The sequence below is a fragment of the Pongo pygmaeus genome, chromosome 10 (genome assembly GCF_028885625.2).
Source record: "Pongo pygmaeus isolate AG05252 chromosome 10, NHGRI_mPonPyg2-v2.0_pri, whole genome shotgun sequence".
Lineage (NCBI taxonomy): Eukaryota > Metazoa > Chordata > Mammalia > Primates > Hominidae > Pongo > Pongo pygmaeus.
This window is the reverse complement of record NC_072383.2, coordinates 53,455,002-53,477,430: the sequence shown is the minus strand read 5'-3', so window position 1 is coordinate 53,477,430 and position 22,429 is coordinate 53,455,002. Positions and strand designations below refer to the sequence as shown.

The 22,429-nt window shown below is 54.0% G+C and overlaps 2 protein-coding genes across 10 annotated transcripts in view; one reads left to right on the top strand and one right to left on the bottom strand.

Moving 5' to 3' along the window:
- The window catches only part of ITGA7 (integrin subunit alpha 7), a 29,658-nt gene extending 11,031 nt beyond the window's left edge, over window positions 1–18,627 (top strand). For 2 of the 9 annotated variants that reach the window (XM_054441972.2, XM_054441968.2), the window contains 25 exons: window positions 1,418–1,545; window positions 1,645–1,724; window positions 3,472–3,727; window positions 4,233–4,364; window positions 4,637–4,756; window positions 5,707–5,914; window positions 6,048–6,241; window positions 6,598–6,686; window positions 6,802–6,929; window positions 7,078–7,173; window positions 7,349–7,410; window positions 7,558–7,727; window positions 8,194–8,343; window positions 8,978–9,093; window positions 9,645–9,837; window positions 9,920–10,000; window positions 10,093–10,172; window positions 10,285–10,359; window positions 10,492–10,594; window positions 11,294–11,470; window positions 11,636–11,767; window positions 14,250–14,363; window positions 14,905–15,003; window positions 15,108–15,233; window positions 17,906–18,627. In XM_054441972.2, coding sequence (XP_054297947.1) covers window positions 1,650–1,724; window positions 3,472–3,727; window positions 4,233–4,364; window positions 4,637–4,756; window positions 5,707–5,914; window positions 6,048–6,241; window positions 6,598–6,686; window positions 6,802–6,929; window positions 7,078–7,173; window positions 7,349–7,410; window positions 7,558–7,727; window positions 8,194–8,343; window positions 8,978–9,093; window positions 9,645–9,837; window positions 9,920–10,000; window positions 10,093–10,172; window positions 10,285–10,359; window positions 10,492–10,594; window positions 11,294–11,470; window positions 11,636–11,767; window positions 14,250–14,363; window positions 14,905–15,003; window positions 15,108–15,233; window positions 17,906–18,136 — 3,207 coding nt within the window. In that variant the 5' untranslated portion in view covers window positions 1,418–1,545; window positions 1,645–1,649 and the 3' untranslated portion in view covers window positions 18,137–18,627. Of the gene's footprint in view, window positions 1–1,417; window positions 1,546–1,644; window positions 1,725–3,209; window positions 3,248–3,471; window positions 3,728–3,849; window positions 4,061–4,232; window positions 4,365–4,636; window positions 4,757–5,706; window positions 5,915–6,047; window positions 6,242–6,597; window positions 6,687–6,801; window positions 6,930–7,077; window positions 7,174–7,348; window positions 7,411–7,557; window positions 7,728–8,193; window positions 8,344–8,977; window positions 9,094–9,644; window positions 9,838–9,919; window positions 10,001–10,092; window positions 10,173–10,284; window positions 10,360–10,491; window positions 10,595–11,293; window positions 11,471–11,635; window positions 11,768–14,249; window positions 14,364–14,904; window positions 15,004–15,107; window positions 15,234–17,905 lie in introns of those variants that run through there. The other 7 variants (XM_054441971.2, XM_054441969.2, XM_054441970.2 and 4 more) reach the window with 6 other exon arrangements.
- Window positions 18,628–19,086: 459 nt separating this feature from the next.
- Window positions 19,087–21,538, bottom strand: TMT1B (thiol methyltransferase 1B). Its single transcript, XM_054441980.2, has 2 exons — window positions 20,948–21,538; window positions 19,087–19,382 (listed from the first exon to the last, which is right to left on the bottom strand). Exons 1-2 carry the CDS (start codon window positions 21,443–21,445, stop codon window positions 19,146–19,148), a joined length of 735 nt encoding a protein of 244 aa, XP_054297955.1. The 5' UTR covers window positions 21,446–21,538; the 3' UTR covers window positions 19,087–19,145.
- Window positions 21,539–22,429: the final 891 nt, after the last annotated feature.

Sequence of the window (22,429 nt, the reverse complement as noted above, 5' to 3'; positions counted from 1 at the left end):
CTTGGCACATATGTGGACAGTGATGAATGTTAGTTTCTCATATCCCTGGTGTCTAGCCTCGGATCTGATGTCATAGTAGGTGCTGAATAAATATGATTTCCTTGTCTCACCAGCGCCTGACACAGGGCTTGGCATACAATAGACTCTCAATAAGTAGTTGAATGCCAAATGTGTCTTCTCTTCTCTACTACTCCCTATACCCCTTCTCTTTCTTGACACCGGCTCTGACAAGGGATGGCAGCTGCTAAGAGATGAGGAGGAGTTGTGGGAAGGAAGAATGGTTCTCTGCCCTCCCCCTCCACCCCATCAGACCTGGCACAGTGCCCCACAGATGCCTGTCTGTAATACTGCCTAACATGGTTTTGGGCCTTGCCCCCCAGGAAGGGAGATGGAGGAGAAGAGTGTGGGAGAGAGGCCTTGAGGTTTGTCCTGCTGCCACTTCTGAGTCTCTCCTTCTGCAAAGAGAAGACCCATGGAGCCAGCTGGGTGTCAGTCATCTCACCTCACCCGCCTTCACTCTGGCCTGGGGGTTCAGCCCCAGGGGACCCAGGCAGCCTCCATTCCCAGCACTGTGCTCCCCTGGGGAAGACGCCTTGGCTGTGATCATGGAAAATTGTCCTGCCAAGAAAGTTGTAGCTGGGAAAGAGGCTGAGGGGGAGGCAGGAGAGAAGACTGGGTGGGGGTGGAAGGGAAGGAAAAATCATGGACATCGGGAGAAGGAAGGATGGGGAAGGGGATTCAGGATGTCGGGAAGAGAATGGGGTAGCATTGGAGGCAGAAGGAGAAACTTGTCCCTACCTCCATGCCAGCCAGGGTGACTGATCGAATCCTGGGCTGGCACAGCTTCTGGGAGGTGGGGTCTTTGCTGGGTCCCTGATGAGGGGGCAGTGGGTCTGTATGTAGCCTCTTGCCTGGCCTCTGAAGCTGGTCCCTGAGCCACACTCTGATGCCAGTCTGGGGCCCTGTTACTTTTGCTCCCAGCATTCTTGGCATTTCTGGCTGGGTTTCAACTGGACTGGGTTGGGGAGCAGGGCAGAGCTTGGGGATGGGGCCAAGGAGGGGGTAGGGAAGGCCTACTCAGGAACAGGTGCTGGGAACAGGCGGTTCTTTCAAACCAGCACTGTTGGCCTGACTGCTCGGGTTGGCATGTTTGTGTGTGTGTGTGTGTGTGTGTGTGTATCTACTGTGTATGTTGATCCCTCATCCAGATAGTATGTACATGCAATGTGATGACTGCATGACCAACTATATTAATTTGTCCTTGCCAGGGTTTGAGAAAACTGACATTTGCCCCTTCTCTTTAGTCCTTGAACACTCTCTTTAGTACTGAGGGGTTGGGCCTGGGCAGCTCTAAGGAGGTTGGGTCATTCTGACCTCTAACTCCTGTCCCTGTCGCTGCCCCTCCCCCATCTTGCAGGCTGCTGGTGGGTGCTCCCCAGGCCCTGGCTCTTCCTGGGCAGCAGGCGAATCGCACTGGAGGCCTCTTCGCTTGCCCCTTGAGCCTGGAGGAGACTGACTGCTACAGAGTGGACATCGACCAGGGAGGTGTGGCCCTGCATGAACAGAGTGGGGGAAACGTGTGAGCGGGGAGGAGAGGACTTGGGCTCCTCTTCCCTCCCCTAATTCCCAGTGTCCTCCCTCTAGCTGATATGCAAAAGGAAAGCAAGGAGAACCAGTGGTTGGGAGTCAGTGTTCGGAGCCAGGGGCCTGGGGGCAAGATTGTTGTGAGTATTGCTTCTCATGACTGAATGCACGGATGGGGTGTGTGTGTGTGTGTGTTTTTATGGTGTGTGCATATGCATAGGTGTGCTTAGAGAACACAAGTTAGGAATATGATATGATTCCAAGTACATCAGGGAGATACAAAAAGGTGTGAGACATGGTCCTTGTCCTTATAAATGTAAAAACGTCTGTCTATTCATTCATCCATCCATTTGTCAAACTCTTACTGAGAACCTTTTAAGCATCAGGCATTGTGCTAGTTACTACAAGGGGAAGGCTGGGCTTGGTGGCTCATGCCTATAATCCCAGCACTTTCGGAGGCCGAGGCAGGTGGATCACCTGAGGTCAGGAGTTCGAGACCAGCCTGACCAACACGGCAAAACCCTGTCTCTACTAAAAATACAAAAAATTAGCCAGGCGTGGCCAGGCGCGGTGGCTCACGCTTGTAATCCCAGCACTTTGGGAGGCTGAGGCGGGCGGATCACGAGGTCAGGAGATCGAGACCACGGTGAAACCCCGTCTCTACTAAAAACACAAAAAATTAGCCGGGCGTGGTGGCGGCGCCTGTAGTTCCAGCTACTCGGAGAGGCTGAGGCAGGAGAATGGTGTGAACCCGGGAGGCGGAGCTTGCAGTGAGCCGAGATCGCGCCATTGCACTCCAGCCTGGGTGACAGAGCGAGACTCCGTCTCAAAAAAAAAAAAAAAAAAAAAAAAAAATTAGCCGGGCGTGGTGGCAGGCGCCTGTAATCCCAGGTACTCGGGAGGCTGAGGGAGGAGAATCACTTGAATCTGGGAGGAGGAGGTTGCAGTGAGCTGAGATCGCACCATTGTACTCTAGCCTCGGAGACAAGAGCAAAATTCCATCTCAAAACAAAACAAACAAACAAACAAAAAAACTAGGGCTCTCTGTTTCTCTCTCTCTATCTTTCAGTAACACGCATAGACACACAATTACCAATACAGATCACTGTGGGGCAGAATCTGGTTCATGTTAAGTGAGTGGTCTAGTCTCTAGTCTGTAAAAGTCCAAAGCAGGAGTAGAGAGAAGACTTCTGCAGAGGGGGTGATTTGAGCCAGGCTTTAATAATCGGTAATACCTAGCCTGTGCAACATAGTGGGACTTCATCTTTATAAAAAATAAAAACAAATTAGCCAGTCATGGTGGTACATGCCTGTAGTCCCAGCTACACAGGAGGCTGAGGTGGGAGGATCACTTGAGCCCTGGAGGTCGAGGCTGCAGTGAGCCATGATTGTGCCACTGCACTCCAGCCTGAGTGACAGAGTGAGAACTTGCTTCAAAAAAAAAAAAAAAAAATAATAATAATACTTGGAGAGTGAAGCGGACAGGAAGTTCTTTGCAGATGAGGTGGTGACACTTAGAAAGGTCCAGGGACAGGGCCAAGCTTGGCATTTTGGAGGACTGTGACATGATCAGGGAGACACACATCGTATGTGGTGGCTTAGTTGTGTCTTTTGGCTCCAGGCAGAATGTGGAACAAGGAGATCTCCATTTGAGGGCAAAGAAGTGGGTGCAGACAGGTTGCTGGGTTATGCATGGACCTGTGTAACACTGGCAGGGTAATGGTGCTTGAGTGGTGCCGGCATAGGGGGGTGTGTGTATGTGTGCATGTGCGTGTGCATGTGAGCACACATGTATCAGTGTCTGCCAAATCTCTGCATATGGGCAGCATGCCTCAAGCAGGTCCCTGACCCACAGAGTGAAATGATCCCCATCCCTTCCTCCCCCAGACCTGTGCACACCGATATGAGGCAAGGCAGCGAGTGGACCAGATCCTGGAGACGCGGGATATGATTGGTCGCTGCTTTGTGCTCAGCCAGGACCTGGCCATCCGGGATGAGTTGGATGGTGGGGAATGGAAGTTCTGTGAGGGACGCCCCCAAGGCCATGAACAATTTGGGTTCTGCCAGCAGGGCACAGCTGCCGCCTTCTCCCCTGATAGCCACTACCTCCTCTTTGGGGCCCCAGGAACCTATAATTGGAAGGGTGAGTCACTCCTCGGGAAGGGGAGAAGGGGACCAAAACCTCCTCTTACCTCAGAGACAGGGTCGGGGATGGCACATGGCCAAGCATGACCACATGTGTACTGCTGTATGGCCCCAGGGCACTGCCATGCCTTCCACCCCATTAAGCTAGTGCACACGTGAATGGGGGGTGCCTCCTTTCCCTCGCACGGCCAAGTGTTCCTCAACATGCTGGCATGGGCCCCAAGTGCACGCTGGGCCTGCAGCTGGGGCCTGCATGCTCCAACACACTAGCCCACACCTCATCACTGCCATTCCCGTCTCTGCACGCTGCTGCTGGCTGAGCTGACACTCGGTGAGTGTGATGCCACGTCTGGGGGACCCTAGGAAGCCTGGGTTGGGGACAGGGTGGGGAGAGGGCTAGAAAGAAGAGGCGGGGCCTCCCCGTGTGCCTGTCTAACTCAGTGTCCGGCCTGGGGGGTGTTCCTTGCGCCCTGCCCTGGGCACTAACAGGTCTGTCCTTGCAGGCACGGCCAGGGTGGAGCTCTGTGCACAGGGCTCAGTGGACCTGGCACACTTGGACGACGGTCCCTACGAGGCGGGGGGAGAGAAGGAGCAGGACCCCCGCCTCATCCCGGTCCCTGCCAACAGCTACTTTGGTAGGGACCTCTCCCCGGCCCAGAACTGCTCTAAACCTCTGCTCCTCTCTCTTGTCCTCCCTCTCCCTGCTCCCATCCTTCTGTCTCTGTTTCTGTCTCTCACCTTGTCTCTCTCTGTCTTTCTGTCTCTGGCTGTGATCTCTCTGGTCTCTTTTTCTCTCTCTGCCTCTTCTTCTTCCACCATTTTCTGGCCTTTCTGTGGCTCTGTCTCCCTACTCTGTGGCACCTCCTCTGGATGTCTCCTCCCTGGTGTCTCACCCCACCCCCCACAGGGTTGCTTTTTGTGACCAACATTGATAGCTCAGACCCCGACCAGCTGGTGTATAAAACTTTGGACCCTGCTGACCGGCTCCCAGGACCAGCCGGAGACTTGGCCCTCAATAGCTACTTAGGTTTGTAAGCTCCCACCTCCTGGACTCTAGGGGCATGGCCCAGCCTCCCCTCCTTCCCCAGGGAACTCGACCTTTGGTGCCTTATAATCTCCTCCTCCCCCACCACACACCCAGGGAGACATACATTGGGCCCAAATTGCAGAGAAGAGCTGGGTCCAGTGATCAGGCCTAAGAAGAGGAGGCCCCCAGGGTGATGGCCTCTGGGCTGTGAGCCAGGGGTCTCCATGGAGGAAGATTCAGGTGGAGTGAGAGGGCCAGGGCTGAGGATATTCTGGGAAGGACAGTCCTGTCTTCTAGGGGGACTTTCCCTGGGGGATGGTTGGTGGGCACATATTGAAGAAAGGGCTAGTGTTGTTGGTAAGTCCCTCTCGTTGTCTCATCTGCATTCCTCTGCAGAGGAGGAGGAAACCAGGCCTGGGAGATGTTTGGGTGAAGCAGGCTCTCTCTCACTCCCCCTTTTCTCCCCCTCATCCCTGTGAAGACTTCCCCTCCCTGCCAGGATGAGGGAGTTGGGGGAAAGAGGTGCACTGGGTGGGATTCGGGCCTGAGAGGGACCTCTAGCTCTTCTAGCTCTCTGGGTGTGGGCAGGGTGAGGCCACTGTACTCAGCCTCCTACCTGGGCTCCTGGCCTTCTCAGCTATCACCTTTCTCTCTCTTGCCCAGTCCCTGAGGCTGACCTCACTGCACTTTTTGTGCCAAGCTTGTCTCTGGGCCTGGTGGGTGTGGGAGGCTGCCAGGCCCTGTGGGGAGGAAGAGCCATCCAGCTGTAGTGCTGATGACTTGGGGGGACCTATCTTTTGGCTCTCAACCTAGGGGAGGGGGCAGGGTGCAGGTGAGCTGTGACTTGGCTCTTAACCTGTGGGGAGGGGGCAGGGGCTGGGGGAGCTGTGACACACCCCAGCTTCTGAGTCTTGGGGTGAAGACTTAGGGGTAAGTCACCCTTCCCCCAGGCTTCTCTATTGACTCGGGGAAAGGTCTGGTGCATGCAGAAGAGCTGAGCTTTGTGGCTGGAGCCCCCCGTGCCAACCACAAGGGTGCAGTGGTCATCCTGCGCAAGGACAGCGCCAGTCGCCTGGTGCCCGAGGTTATGCTGTCTGGGGAGCGCCTGACCTCTGGCTTCGGCTACTCACTGGCTGTGGCTGACCTCAACAGTGATGGGTGAGTGGGTAGAGGGTTGTGCCACCTGAGGGAGGCTGGGTCTGGTAGCCCCAGTCTGGCTGAGGCCACTCAGCCTCCTGCTGGCTCCTCTGGCCAGGGAGGACCCGCACTGAATGTTTCCCTCTCTCCATAGCTGGCCAGACCTGATAGTGGGTGCCCCCTACTTCTTTGAGCGCCAAGAAGAACTGGGGGGTGCCGTTTATGTGTACTTGAACCAGGGGGGTCACTGGGCTGGGATCTCCCCTCTCCGGCTCTGCGGCTCCCCTGACTCCATGTTCGGGATCAGCCTGGCTGTACTGGGGGACCTCAACCAAGATGGCTTTCCAGGTGTGACTGGGAACTGGAAAGGCTCGGGGAGGGAGGGGCCACAGGAGGGATGGGGAAGCCCCTCAGAGGTCAGGGTGTAGTCTTCTGAAGACTCAGGGAGAGAGGGTCCCTAGGCTTATGTCTGAGCTTTACCATTTACCAGCCTTCTGACCTTGGCAAGTTCCTAACCTTTTTGCGTTAGTAATATCTGCAGGGAGTGGCCAAGAGGATTAAAGATGATGTACGTAGAGTGCCTGGGATTTTGTAGCCTCTCAATAAAATAGAAAACATATCTGAGTGACTGGGGGGAGTTGAGGCCTGGATCTTGTCTGCAAGGCCCCCAGCCAGCGTGACTGCCTTTTCCCTGTGCCCTGCAGATATTGCAGTGGGTGCCCCCTTTGATGGTGATGGGAAAGTCTTCATCTACCATGGGAGCAGCCTGGGGGTTGTCGCCAAACCTTCACAGGTGAAGGGAGTCGCTGGGATGAGGGAATGGGTGTGGGTGGAATCAGCAGAGGCATCAGGGGAGGCAGAGGCCTGTGGGAGGTGGGATTGAGGGAGGCTGACAGCCGGTTCTCTAGGTGCTGGAAGGCGAGGCTGTGGGCATCAAGAGCTTTGGCTACTCCCTGTCAGGCGGCTTGGATATGGATGGGAACCAATACCCTGACCTGCTGGTGGGCTCCCTGGCTGACACCGCAGTGCTCTTCAGGTGAGCACCCCCTGACCTTCTCCCTCCCTGAGGCCGTCAGCCCCTCCCTGTGACTCTGGCCTCGACCTCAGTGCCAAATCTAATGCTGAAGAGTGTTTCCCAGCCTCGTGTTCTCACATTTCTTGTGCTCTTGACTCCCCAATCCCAGGGCCAGACCCATCCTCCATGTCTCCCATGAAGTCTCTATTGCTCCACGAAGCATCGACCTGGAGCAGCCCAACTGTGCTGGTGGCCACTCGGTCTGGTGAGGCGGGATCGGGTGGCACCTGGACCCTGGCAGCTTCCCCTGCCCTCTCTTTGATCCCTTTATCTCCCCAGTTTGGGGCTGGGGCTGTGACAGGATGTGACAGATGGGGTGGGGGTAGGGGCCTTGGCCCATCAGCCTCGTTTGGCTCAGGAGCCACCCTTTGCCCCCGCAGTGTGGACCTAAGGGTCTGTTTCAGCTACATTGCAGTCCCCAGCGGCTATAGCCCTACTGTGGGTGAGTGCAGTCCCCCCTCTGTGGCTTGCCCTTTTGGGTTTCTCAGGGAGGGGGGTCACTTTGAGGTGGTAGAAGAGCACCCTCGGAATGGGGTGAGCTGGAGCAGCTCTGCAGCTCAGCGGCTCCTCCTCTCCCAACATACCACAGCCCTGGACTACGTGTTAGACGCGGACACAGACCGGAGGCTCCGGGGCCAGGTTCCCCGTGTGACGTTCCCGAGCCGTAACCCAGAAGAACCCAAGCACCAGGCCTCGGGCACCGTGTGGCTGAAGCACCAGCATGACCGAGTCTGTGGAGACGCCATGTTCCAGCTCCAGGTGGACACTGACCCCTTGGCTTCTGACGGTCGTTGTCATGGCTCCATCTCTTTTCCCTGATTCCTCTTAGCTGCTTCTTCCCGAGCACACTCGTGCCTCCTTCTAAGACCTAGACACGTGGGAAGCCTGTCTTCTGAGCTCACTTCCTCCTCATCTGCTGCCCTCTCCTGTCATTTCTGCACTCCCTGGAGGAGGAGGAGGTGCAAGGGGCTTCATGTCCCCTCTTCTAGCTGAATGAAGGAGGTGGCAGCTTTTATCATCACATCTGGTCCTCAAAGCCCTAAAGGTTTCCCCTGTCCCCTACCCCAGTCTTTCTCCCTCCTCCTTGCTCAGTTCTCCACCTCTCTCATTCATCTCCCTAAGCTTCTTTCCAAGTTTTAGAATTGGTCCTAGGTCTGGCTGGGGCACTGAGCAGGGCTGAGGCCTGGGGATTGTTCCAGTGAGGAACAGACCTTCCTCTTCCTAGGAAAACGTCAAAGACAAGCTTCGGGCCATTGTAGTGACCTTGTCCTACAGTCTCCAGACCCCTCGGCTCCGGCGACAGGCTCCTGGCCAGGGGCTGCCTCCAGTGGCCCCCATCCTCAATGCCCACCAGCCCAGCACCCAGCGGGCAGAGGTGAGCGTGGGTTCTGGTTTAGCCCAGGAGGAGGAGCTGGGAGGGCAAAGATCACGGTCCCTCCCCAGTGACACCAATTCACAGCTCACAAAGCCCTTTCACGTATGCTACTCCAGTAATTCCTCATATCTCTAGGTGCCCGAATGACCATCTTCCTAGTCAAAGGGACAGAGCTCCTCTACTCCATGTAGTCATTCAGGGGGCTTAGGTTGATGGGATTCTGTAATCTTCAAATGCGGCCTTCAAGCTCTTGAAGTCACATTCATCCCATTCAGCTGGAAGGGGGAACATGAGGCCCCTTGCTTGCATGGTTTTTATGGCTGGCCCAGAAGTGGTGCCCTTGACATCTTTTCCCGTTCTAAATCTGGAACTCAGTTACATGCATGTGAGCTGGGGCAGTGTGGCCCAGCTCTTGACTTGCTGCTAGTCTCTACCACGGCATGGTAGTGCTCCCATCATTTTACTGCAGAGGAGAGGACGCAGTTCAGGATCACATGGCTAGTAAGCTGCAGATCTGAGAGTTGAGCACAGGTTGTTTAATTCTGTGATACTCTAACCCACCATATGCCATGGTGACAGGTTTGCCCCCTGCCTTGCCCCCTAGGAATGCCCCTTATCTCATGTCTCTCCCCAGATCCACTTCTTGAAGCAAGGCTGTGGTGAAGACAAGATCTGCCAGAGCAATCTGCAGCTGGTCCGTGCCCGCTTCTGTACCCGGATCAGCGACACAGAATTCCAGCCTCTGCCCATGTGAGGGGGTCAGAGAGCAGGGTGGGGGTGGGAGGGCAAGAGTTCAAGGATGGAGAGAAAGCCCTCTCAGGAGGACCAGTCAGAGGGAAGGGCTGAGCCTGCAGAGAAGGCAGAAGGTGGAAGAGGACCTGCCGATGGACTTGGAGACTGAGATGAGGGTCAGTGATGGAGCCACGGGGGCTCCCATGGCAAGGAATAGCAGTCCTTCACAGTACACTAATAATATGCAGTCTACATACATCTCATTGGTTAGTCTTCAAACCTCTGTGAGGTAGGAATTATATTAGTCTCATTTTATAGATGGAGAACTGAGGCCTAGAGAGGTTAAGTTACTTGCCCAAGGTAAGTAATGGTGGAGCTGAGATGAGAACGGAGGTCCCCTGACTCCCAGTCGTGTGTACAGAGGCCTGAGGCTTAGACGGGTGTGATGGGGCCCTGGGGTGGGAAGAGAGGCTCAGGGAGTGAAGGCAGGTACTGGGGGAGCAGACTGGGAGGGGGAGTGGTAGGGGGAGGTGTTCAGAACTTAGCAGGAGTGGGGTCTGACTCTCCAGGGATGCGGATGGAACAACAGCCCTGTTTGCACTGAGTGGGCAGCCAGTCATTGGCCTGGAGCTGATGGTCACCAACCTGCCATCGGACCCAGCCCAGCCCCAGGCTGATGGGGATGATGCCCATGAAGCCCAGCTCCTGGTCATGCTTCCTGACTCACTGCACTACTCAGGAGTCCGGGCCCTGGACCCTGCGGTGAGGACCTGGGGGCAGGATGGGGTGGGGTCTTGAAGGGCTCCAGTAACCCAGACTGACCTTGCCTTCTCTCCCATTCCAGGAGAAGCCACTCTGCCTGTCCAATGAGAATGCCTCCCATGTTGAGTGTGAGCTGGGGAACCCCATGAAGAGAGGTGCCCAGGTTGGCACATCTGCCCTTATCCCTACGTGAGTAGCCTCTCCATAAGCCCATAGACCACCCTTGACTCTAATCTCTTTCCACCCTTGGCCTAGGTCACCTTCTACCTCATCCTTAGCACCTCAGGGATCAGCATTGAGACCACGGAACTGGAGGTAGAGCTGCTGTTGGCCACGTAAGCCAGGCAGGGCCGGAGGGGTGAGGTGGGGGTAGTCATATTGACCTCATCTGACCCCTTGGGAGGTGCCTGTGCCTGATGCCCGTACTTGCCCCTGCCTACTCACCAGGATCAGTGAGCAGGAGCTGCATCCAGTCTCTGCACGAGCCCGTGTCTTCATTGAGCTGCCACTGTCCATCGCAGGGTGAGCCTGGCCCAAGTGGGCACCTCCATTGGAGGGAGGGGGCATTGCCACTTCTAAACCTTGGCCAGGGCCCTGCCTCCATTGAGCCAGGCCCCAGACCTTCTCACCCCTGTTCTGACCTCTCCACGCCAGGATGGCCATTCCCCAGCAACTCTTCTTCTCTGGCGTGGTGAGGGGCGAGAGAGCCATGCAGTCTGAGTGGGATGTGGGCAGCAAGGTCAAGTATGAGGTCACGGTAAGTGTCAGGGATGAGGCCCCTCCACAGTCGCCCTCCCTCCTTGGCACAGAGGAGAGGCTGAGCTGTGTCCCCAGGGCTGGGGCTCTTCTACCATGTGGCAGCATGCAGTTTGAGGCCTCTGTCCTGCATATGGACCTTGGCTGTGGGAAGGTGTTCCTGCTGGGGCCTCACTTGACCATCTCCTGGTCATTCTGTCTGGCTGTCTCACCTGCTGGTCTGGTAGGCCATGAGAGTCCAGGGAAGCTTCTCTGCTGTGGGCCTCAGCTGGGGGATGGGAACATGGGGCGGGGGTCAATGTCTCTGCCTAGAACTCTGCCTTTGCTTGGCTGGGGCCTCTCCTCACACCTTCCAGGGACACTTCCAGGGTTTCCTGGATTTGGTGGGTGGAGAGAATGGTGCCTGGTGGGGTCTAGGATCCTGAGTATTTGTTGAAATTGTGTTTCCTGAGGGCCTTCTCTTCAGCCCTTGTTCCTTCCATCTCTGTGGATTTAGGATCCACTTGAAAGCTGAGTTCCTTGGCTGGGCATGGTGGCTCATGCCTGTAATCACAGCACTACGGGAGGGCCAAGGTGGCAGGATCGCTTGAGCCCGGGAGTTAGAGACAAGCCTGGGCAACATAGATCCGGTCTCTACAAAAAATTAAAAAAAAAAAAGAAAAACTGAGGTCCCTCCCCTCATACTCTCTTTTTCCCACAGGTTTCCAACCAAGGCCAGTCGCTCAAAACCCTGGGCTCTGCCTTCCTCAACATCATGTGGCCTCATGAGATTGCCAATGGGAAGTGGTTGCTGTACCCAGTGCGGGTGGAGCTGGAGGGCGGGCAGGGGCCTGGGCAGAAAGGGCTTTGCTCTCCCAGGCCCAACATCCTCCACCTGGTGAGGCTTAGGTAGGGGTGGGGGTTAGATGTTGGGACAGATGTTATGGGGAGTAAGGGTAGTGAGTGCAGTGATGGGGCAGGAGGAAGGCGGTGGAGAAGAGATTCAATCTCAGCACGGCTGTGATTGGAGGGACACTCACTAAGACCCCCCTTCTGTGTCCAGGATGTGGACAGTAGGGATAGGAGGCGGCGGGAGCTGGAGCCGCCTGAGCAGCAGGAGCCTGGTGAGCAGCAGGAGCCCAGCATGTCCTGGTGGCCAGTGTCCTCTGCTGAGAAGAAGAAAAACATCACCCTGGTGAGGGCAGGCCAGACTTGGGGCAGCCAGAATGGGGGTGTGCGGTGGAGCCAGAGCTCCAGGGTGCTCTGTGTCCAGGAAGGGTAGCCTGTTGAGACACATGACAGTCTGGGTGCAAGTTGACCAGATGTTCCCATCACAATTCATAGGAGGGGGTGCCCGGGAGACAGCTACTGACACTGCAGACCCCCTTCCTGCTCAGCCCCTGCAATTGCTCACTCTAGAACAGGTCACTCCACCTGAAGCCAGTTAGCCAGCCAAGCAATTGATTCGCATTACGTTTATATAAAGCATTACATTTTATAGGTGATGGGATGGGGTTAGCCCGTCCTCACACTTTGAGGCCCGTTTGTCGTTCTTTTAACTCTTATAAGATAAAAAAGTCAATTTGTGTAAGGACACTTGCTTGATTTTTACAGTATTAAAAATGTTCAGTTCTTTTTTGTTGTTGTTGAGACGGAGTCTTGCTCTGTCACCCAGGCTGTAGTGCAGTGGCACGATCTCAGCTCACTGCAACCTCCGCCTCCCTGGTTCAAGCGATTCTCCTTCCTCAGCCTCCCGAGTAGCTGGGACTACAGGTGCATGCCACCACACCCGGCTAATTTTTGTATTTTTAGTAGAGACGGGTTTCACCATGTTGGCCAGGCTGGCTGGTCTCGAAATCCTAACCTCAAGCGATCTGCCTGCCTCGGCCTCCCAAAGTGCTGGGATTATAGGCCTGAGCCATGCGCTCGGCAAAAACACTAAATTCTAAAAGTTCTAATAATTAAGACGACAGTATATTATGTGTGATTTATTAAGTTTACCCCTTTTGAGCAGTTTTGCTTTCCCCTTTTCTGCTTGTTTTGCAGAGTTGTGTTGTTTAGGTGAAGGTATTGAGCAGATCCGCACATGCTCTGTGTCCCTCCCTGCTAGGATGGGGCTCGCAGTGAGAATATGGTGGGGACGTAGATTAGGAGATCTTTGGCCTGATTGTAAGGAGGTGGAGGTAAACCCCAGGTAGAGCCAAGGAGATCCTTTGCAGGGGAATGTCAGCAGCTGCTGCAGTCCCTGCTTTGGGCCCTCAGCTCCCCTGGGAGCATGGCATGAGGCAAACTGAAGAACGTCAGGGGATGTGGGAACCCATGTTGTGGCTGTTGCTCTATTACATGGATAGTCCTCCCTTCTCCAAGTGACCGATTTCCTCTGAGAGGCCTGCCTTTTAAATGGGAACTTTGAAATAGATTCTTTTTGTTTTCATGTTAAAATATATTTATTTATTTAAATGACAAAAATTATATTTATCATGTATAATACAATGTTTTGAAATATGTATATACTGTGGAATGGCTATATTGAGGTAATTAACACATGCATCACCTCACACACTTATTTTTGTGGTAAGAACACTTAAAATCTACTCTCTTAGTGATTCTCAAGAATACAATATGTTGTTATTAACTAGAGTCCCCATGTTGTGCAATAGATCTCTTAAATAGATATCTCTTCCTTCTGTCTAACTGAAACTTTGTATCTTTTGACCACCATCTCCTCCATCCCCCCAGCCACACCCCGCCTCCACCCCAGCCCTAGGTAACAACTATTCTACTCTCTACTTCTATGAATTCAACTTTCAGATTCCACATATAAGTGAGATAATGCAGTATTTATCTTTCTGAGTCTGGCTTACTTTGCTTAACATAATGTCTAAAGTAGATTCTTTTACAAAAAAGGCAAAAGGCCTTGCTCTTAGACAGCTTGGCTAAGGATTCTTGAATGGCTCAAAAGTGGCAAAATAAAAGATAACTCAAAGAATTCAGACACTCTTAAAGCCATTCTTCTGTGTCTGGATTGTGGTGTGATGAATATAACATAACTTTCAGGCAAATGGGTTGTGAGGTGGTGATTGGGCCAAATGGATTTAGGTCAGTCCTGGAAAGAACAGAGCCTGAGTCTCCTGTCCCCTAAGGAGCTCCTGAGGCAGCCTTCTCCTCCTTCAGTGAGTTTGGATTTAGGGCAGGGGTGTGGCTTTGCCGAATATGGACCTGAGTTCAAATATTTGCTCCATCACTCATTAGCTTTGCTAGTGCTGTGACCTGAGGCAGGTCGCTTGGCCTCCTTCGGCCTCCTCAGTTTCTTCCTTTGAAAAATGAGGTTGATAATGTGCACCTTGCAGGACTGTTGCAAAGCTTAAGTGAGATAAGTGCCCAACAAGTAGTAGGTGCTCAATAAATGGGACTGTCATTAGGTAACATAAGCATCACTTGGGGAAGCTACTCTGCCTGTGCTGTCAAGTGAGAGATTCCCTTCCATGCTGCCCCCTCCACACATTTCAAAGCTGAATAGCTCAGATTTGGGGCAGGCAGCTATTTTGGATATAAGATTAGTTTGAGAAGACTTCCTGGAGGAGGGGAGTTGAGGTCAAGTAAGGAAAATGGGAGAGATGGCAGTCTCAGCAGGGTTGAGCTGAGTGGCTTAGACCCCTGTCTGTCCTTATCCCTAGGACTGCGCCCGGGGCACGGCCAACTGTGTGGTGTTCAGCTGCCCACTCTACAGCTTTGACCGCGCAGCTGTGCTGCATGTCTGGGGCCGTCTCTGGAACAGCACCTTTCTGGAGGTGAGGATACCACTGGGGCTCTAGTCTGTGTTTCTTCTTCCTCCAAAGCCCCTCCAGGACTCACTTCTCCTCCTCCCTCCTCACTGTCCAAATGCAGCATCCTTTTTTTTTTTTTTTTTTTTGAGACGGAGTCTTCCTTTTTCCCCCAGGCTGGAGTGCAGTGGCACAATCTCAGCTCACTGCAACCTCTGCCTCCCAGGTTCAAGATTCTCCTGCCTCAGCCTCCTGAGTAGCTGGGATTACAGGCACATGCCACCACACCCGGTATTTTTGTATTTTTCATAGAGACGGGGTTTTGCCCTGTTGGCCAGGCTGATCTCAAACTCCTGACCTCAGGTGATCCACCCTCCTTGGCCTCCCAAAGTGCTGGGATTACAGGTGTGAGCCACTGCGCCCAGCCCAAACGCAGCATACTCTTAACCCAAACCAGGCAGAAACATCCTCTGTGTTGGGCACCATTACATTTAAAATTTCAGGAGGTAAGGGGAAGGAGGGAGACATGGGGCATTTAGGAGAAGGGTCTCCTTCCCTGTTCCCTTAGGAGTACTCAGCTGTGAAGTCCCTGGAAGTGATTGTCCGGGCCAACATCACAGTGAAGTCCTCCATAAAGAACTTGATGCTCCGAGATGCCTCCATAGTGGTGAGCTGCAGGGCTGGGGGTAGGTGGGGAAGACTCTCTTCTTTCCTGTTCCCTCCAGCTCTTGTTCCATTGACCTCTTGCTCCATTGACCCCTTGCTCCCCAGATCCCAGTGATGGTATACTTGGACCCCATGGCTGTGGTGGCAGAAGGAGTGCCCTGGTGGGTCATCCTCCTGGCTGTACTGGCTGGGCTGCTGGTGCTAGCACTGCTGGTGCTGCTCCTGTGGAAGGTGAGGCTTGGAGAAGGTGGGGTTGATGGGGGTGGACTTCCTGGTCGGGTGAGCAGCATTTTGTATTGTGGTTCTGTCACCCACCCACACACTCATGTATTGAGCAAATCTGCACTGAACACTTGCCCTGCATGTCTCAGGAACTCTATTAGTCCCTGGATGTTTCAAAGATAAATCAGGTGCAGGCTGGGTGCAGTGGCTCATGCCTGGAATCTCAACACTTTGGGAGGCCTAGGCAGGTGGATCACTTGAGGTCACGAGTTCGAGACCAGCCTGCACAACATGGTGAAACCCCATCTCTACTCAAAATACAAAATTAGCTGGGTGTGGTGGCACACACCTGTAGATCCAGCTACTTGGGAGGCTGAGGCAGGAGAATCGATTGAACTCGAAAGGTGGGTTTGCAGTGAGCCGAGATGGCACCATTGCACTCCAGCCTGGGTGACAAAGCGAGACTCCATCTCAAAAAAAAAAAAAAAAAAAAAGCCAGGCATGGTGGCTCATGCCTGTAATCCCAGCACTTTGGGAGGCTGAGGTGGGTGGATCACCTGAGATCAGGAGTTCAAGACCAAGCTGACCAACATGGTGAAATCCTGTCTCTATTAAAAATACAAACAAACAAAAAAAAATTAGCTGGGCATGGTGGGGGGGGCGCCTGTAATCCCAGCTACTTGGGAGGCTGAGACAGGAGAATCGCTTGAACCCGGGAGGTGGAGGTTGCAGTGAGCCGAGATTGCGCCACTGCACTCCAACCTGGGGGACCGGGCAGGACTCTGTCTCAAAAAAAAAAAAAAGAAATCAGATGCAGATCTCGTTCTCAGGGATTTTATAGTCCAGTGGGATGGGAGTGGTGAGCCTGTAGTCAAGGACAAGGCAGGAAGTGTTGAGTTGAGAAAATGGAGTGGGAGTTTAGAGGGAAAAAAGCTTGAGAGGAGGTAGCACTGGAACCAGTCCTTAGAGGAAGGTGGGGTAGTAGGGTCAGGATGTAAGGGGATGAGGTAGGTGGGGTCCAGCAGGACCATGGTAGGCAAAGTCATGGAGGCAGAGAAGTGTGATCTGACTTAACCAGAATGTGGCAGTGAAAACTGGAAAGGTAAATGTGGCCAAGAAGGCCAACAAGCATGGAGAACAGCCTCCAGGGAACTGCCCTCATGGCGGAACTCGGAGCTTCCACATACCAGGCTCTGCATGGAAGCATTCTTGTACACCCAGAGCTGTATACCGAATCATATTGGCATCCAGGGCTCAATGTAAAAGTATGCACATGCACACGTCAGTACATGGAATCACATACATCACCAGGGGTCATATGCTGAGCCATCTGCTACATCTGGGGCTGTGTTCAGAACCACACGTGTCCTTGGGGCTCTGGAGAACTGCCCCTGCCTGTGTCTGCTCTTTGGGACCAATCAAAGACTGAGCCACCCTTTGGCAAGTGTGGCTCTGGACCAGGCTCTGGAGTGGCATCCAAGCTGTTGGGAACCTTCCCAGTCTTAGGGGAGATTGATGCCTCTGTGAAACTGGTCCCAGGATGCTTGCTCCCTGCTCTCATGGAAGGAAGACAGAGCAGAGATAGGGGCTCCCATCCTTCCTCAATCTTTCCATCCTCTGCCTCCTCTGCCCTGCTTTTCCCTCAACATCCCAGTGTGGCTTCTTCCATCGGAGCAGCCAGAGCTCATCTTTTCCCACCAACTATCACCGGGCCTGTCTGGCTGTGCAGCCTTCAGCCATGGAAGTTGGGGGTCCAGGGACTGTGGGGTAACTGTTGTGTGTGTGCATGTGTATATGTGTGTGTGGGTACGTATGTGTGTGAATATAAGGAGAATTCCCAGCATTCAGGGGATCAGGAATGTTCAGGGTGAAAAATGAGATTGCATGAGAGTGACGTGAGGTGAGAGGTAATTGGAAGGGTGCAGATATAAGGGTAAGTCTACAAAGCCTGAGGCGTGCACAAAGGGTTGGTGGGCTCATGGGGTGTGAGCATGTGGGAGTGTGGGGAGGTCGCATGCATGCTTTTTTCTATGGGCATGAGTGTGCAAGGAGATGAATGTGTAAGGAGATGCCATGCAGTCTGAGCATGTAGGAGTCTTGGGCCTCTGAGTGTGAGTGTGCAGGGGCACATTCCCACCCTGGTGTGTAAGGGCCAGCATGGTCCTCATTTAGGGTGGGGCTAGACTACTGTATTGATGGACAAGAGGGCATTGCTGTAAGGGGCATGCTGCCCAAGGTACAAGTACACAGGGTGCATGTTTATGAGGCTTGAGAGGTATCATTTCAGAGATGCAGGGGACTAGGAAGCCATTTTCTTCCTCAGGTCTTGTTTGTGTTCTGGGGGACACTATTGGGTCTCTTAAGAAGCTAGAGTGGGTAGAAATCTTGAGTCAGGTCCTGATGCTCCACCCTCAAGGTCCTCTTTCAGGGGCCAAGGGAGATACCCTTGGTCCTGCCTCTTGGACGCCCTCCTGGTCTCTCTCTTGCTGTGAATGAGAACCTGGGGACATGACACTGATGGGAGCACCGTGGGTGTTGCCCACCGCACCAGATGCTGTTCAGCCTATTTCCTTTCTGCCGCAGCAGGGATGGTGAGGGCGAGGAGCTGTGCCATGGTAGGCATCTGCTCCAGGGACCGCAGCTCTTCAGGCTCCTCATGGTCTGGCCTGGTGTCCTTATAGATGGGATTCTTCAAACGGGCGAAGCACCCCGAGGCCACCGTGCCCCAGTACCATGCGGTGAAGATTCCTCGGGAAGACCGACAGCAGTTCAAGGAGGAGAAGACGGGCACCATCCTGAGGAATAACTGGGGCAGCCCCCGGCGGGAGGGCCCGGATGCACACCCCATCCTGGCTGCCGACGGGCATCCCGAGCTGGGCCCCGATGGGCATCCAGGGCCAAGCACCGCCTAGGTTCCCATGTCCCAGCCTGGCCTGTGGCTGCCCTCCATCCCTTCCCCAGAGATGGCTCCTTGGGATGAAGAGGGTAGAGTGGGCTGCTGGTGTCGCATCAAGATTTGGCAGGATTGGCTTCCTCAGGGGCACAGATCTCTCCCACCCACAAGAACTCCTCCCACCCAACTTCCCCTTAGAGTGCTGTGAGATGAGAGCGGGTAAATCAGGGACAGGGCCATGGGGTAGGGTGAGAAGGGCAGGGGTGTCCTGATGCAAAGGTAGGGAGAAGGGAGCCTAATCCCTTCCTCTCCCATTCACCCTGTGTAACAGGACCCCAAGGACCTGCCTCCCCGGAAGTGCCTTAGCCTAGAGGGTCGGGGAGGAGGTTGTGTCACTGACTCAGGGGCTGCTCCCTCTCTAGTTTCCCCTCTCATCTGACCTTAGTTTGCTGCATCAGTCTAGTGGTTTCGTGGTTTTGTCTATTTATTAAAAAATATTTGAGAACAAAACCTCTGCCTCTTAGAGTCTTGCTCCGGCATCCCCAGCGTCTCTGATTCTCCCTGGTGCCCCCATCTCAGGATGAAGGTGGTAGTGGGGAAAGAGGGTCAGGGGGGCTTGGCAGGGATGCATGCACCATGACTTTTGTGACCAGTTCCTAGAGACACATGGGTGTAGCCTCAGGAGGAAAGCGAGAGGAGCTTTACCATGGGAACGAAGGAAAGGGACAACATTGGGAGGCAAACGTTGGGAGACTAGTCCAGAAACTTGCAGTTGAGGATACAACAGGGTCCTAGTGTTCCTCCCTGTGGTCAGGGTAGAAGTAGAGCTTTTTCACTCTCGAAGGCGGGATTGAAATTAGAGATTGCCCTGGCAGATGTTGGGGAGAGAGGGACTAGGAGGTGGTACATGAATGGCTTCTCTCATTCTGCTAGGTCCCTCTCAGTGGAAGATAGATAGGCTGGTGGGGGACTTGTTCTAATTGGAGGCTGGGGAAGGAGGAAATGAGTGCCTTGGGGCTTGGGAAAGATTATTTGACAGCCTTTCCCATGATGTGGGGCCCAACAGGTAGCCACTTAAAGGGAGGGGGCTGTCGTTCCATTTGGATTTCGGAGAACTGGGCGTTCTCAAGATCCTTCCAGGTCTCTCTGGTGAGGCAGCAGCCGTCCCCAATGTGTTTCCAGGTGGGCTCGAAAACTTGCTGCCACATGAAGGCCCAGCTTCCATATGGTTCTGCCACATGCTCCCAGAAAAAGAGCACACCTCCCTGGGAGGGATGAGAGAGTTAGTGTCACTGGGCTCCATTCTGACCCTGCTCCCTATCGCGCTGATCAAGGCAGTCAAACTTCTTGGTGAAATGGGAGCTGCTGGTCTGAGAGTTCATGGAGCAAACTGTCGTGCCCCTGACCTTTTCTGCATCCCCCGCTACCGCCTTCAAAGTGCGTGTAAAAAACCTCATAACTGAAGGGAGTGGCTGGTGGGAGATATTTAAAGGCTGACCAGAATAACTGAGGGCATGCAGAAGGGGAAATTGAGAAACAGGAATGGAGGGTTCATTGTATTATTATTATTATTATTTTATTTTATTTTTTTTGAGACGGAGTCTCAGTCTGTTGCTCAGGCTGGAGTGCAATGGCGTGATCTCGGCTCACTGCAACCTCCACCTCCCAGGTTCAAGCGATTCTCCTGCCTCAGCCTCCCGAGTAGCTGGGATTACAGGCATGAGCCACCATGCCTGGCGGCTACTTTTTGTATTTTTCAGTAGAGACAGGGTTTCACCATGTTGGCCAGTCTGGTTTCAAACTCCTGGCCTCAAGAGATCCACCTGCCTTGCCTCCCAAAGTGCTGGATTACAGGCGTGAGCCACCTCGCCCAGCTGGGCTCATTGTATTCTGAGATACACGCACAACCTCTCTCACAAAACCCAGATGCATACACAAGCTGCTTCCTGGACATCGCTGTGAACATCCCAGGGAAACCTCAGGCCCAACTCTTGACTGAAACTGGGGTTCCTCAAGCTCCTCACCTCACTATACTCTCCCTAGGTGATCTCAAACCTAGTAAGTCCAAAACAGCTTTCTTCCATCTCAGCAAATGGCACTTTTCATCGGCTCTCCCCTCAGTTGCTCATGCTAGAAACCTGGAAACTATTCTGAACGTTCTCTCCACAATCTGATGGATTCTACTCTACTTCCCCTACTATCTTTACCTAGAATACTCTTTTATTTTCCCCACCCCGTCCACACTCTGCTTAATCCCTCAGATCTCTCTCTCTCTCTCTTTCTATTTATTTATTTATTTATTTTTTTGATACAGGGTCTCACTCTGTGGCCCAGGCTGGAGTGCAGTGGTGCGATCATAGTTCACTGAACTTTGAACTCTCGGGCTCAAGTGATCCTCCCACCTCAGCTTCCTGAGTAGCTAGGACTGTAGGCAGGCGCCACCATGCCTGGCTAGCTTTTGTATTTTTTTTTTTTGTAGAGACAGCGTCTCACTATGTTGCCTTGGCTGGTCTCAAACTCCTGGGCTCAAGTCATCCTCCTGCTTCAGCCTCCCAAGCACAGATCTCGATTTAAACCTCAGTCCCTTAGGTGTCCTCTCCGCTCCCCTCCCTGTCCCACGGTGGTAGGTGATTCTCCTGTTGCTTCCACAGCACCCAATTGTGCCCCGTCGTGGCACTGGTCATGTCTCCTATTCACCAGCAGGTTGGGGTGGATGGGGTGTCTAATGTGCTACTTACTACCTCAGACGCCCCATTCTGGGGGCCGAACCCTGGGGCGGCTGATGCTGCGTTTGCCTGCCCCCCACCCATCCCCTTCCCACTCTGCTTACCGGTCTCAGGACTCTCTGGACCTCCTGCAGGACCTTCCTCGGGCTCTGCACAGAGCACAGCACCAGGGTGCACACCACCACATCCATGGAGCCATCAGCCAGCTCTCTCATGTCCTCTCCAGGAGCCACCACAAACCGCTCATATTGGAGGTGCCTGTTCTCAGCCATGCTCTTTGTCAGGAACTTCTCAAAGTGGGGATTTGGGTCTAGGCAGGTGACCCTGCAGCCCGGTGGGTAGAACTGAAAGTTGGCTCCGGTTCCGCAGCCCAGCTCCAGTAGGGCCACTTTCCCGGAGGCTCCTGTAAGCCCCTTTATCCGGCTGAAGAGCTCCCGTTTCTTGCTCTCCACCTTGCGGTTGCACTTGGGAGTCAGCACGGCCATCAGGTAGGGGAAGTAGCTTTTACACAGGGGCTGCCAGCAGCCCAGCAGAGCCATGAGGTGCAGGGGCAGGGTAAGAAGCAGCACCAGCAGCTGCAGGAGTGGGACCAGGACGTCCATGGCAGACCAGCTCTGAGCTGTGCTTCCGCTGGGGCACTGGCTTTTTCCCTGCTCAGCCTCTGCAGGCACTGGCGTCCCCTCCTGCTGTGATAGGACTTTGCTCCTTGTCTCCTACTTGACAATTTCCTGTTTGCCAGAGTTGAGTGGGTGTATGGAATTCCTCCAGAGGGCGCAGGTCCCACAGCCCCACAAGCTCTTCAATGACTTTTATGTGGGCGGAGGGACAGGTGGTACCCATGTTCCTGAGTTCTGGGGCACTGTGCCCAGCTGAAGGGGGGCAGGGGCTGCTGAGTCATCTCAGAGGGAGTGGGAAGGGGTAAGGGGATATGTTTCAGATGACAGACTCATGGTGGGGGAGTGTGGGGGGCTGGCAGGGCGTTGGGGGTGGGTGGGTAGTGGTGAATGCTGGGGACAGAGTTGACTCATGGGACATGTCCTGGCCTCATTCCGTCCTCAGGTCAGGCACTTCAGAGGGGCCATAGGAAGGGAAGGGTGCTCTTGGCAGAGGAAAAAGTAGGTCTACAGGACAGAGACAGCATGCCCTCTCCTGGAAAGGGTGAGAAGTTTAGTTCTGTGGGGAATGGGGTGAGTTGGAGAAATAGGGGGAAGTGAGGTCAGAGAATAGCCACTTTTTAGAGATCCTTCCCTCCCTCCCTCCCTTCCTCCCTTCCTCCCTTCTTTCCTTCTTTCCTTTTTTTGAGACAGGGTCTCTGCTGCCCAGGCTGGGGTGCAGTGGCAGCAGTCTCAGCTCACTGCAACCTCAATCTCCCTAGGCTCAAGCGATCCTCCTACATCAGCCTCCTGATTTTCTGGGACTACAGGTGCACACCACCATGCCCGGCTATTTTTTTTTTTCTGTATTTTGTAGAGAGAGGGTTTCACCCTGTTGCCCAGGTTGGTCTTGAACTCCTGGGCTCAAGTGATCCACCCACCTCGACCTCCCAAAGTGCTGGGATTACAGTTGTGAGCCACTGTGCCCTGCTG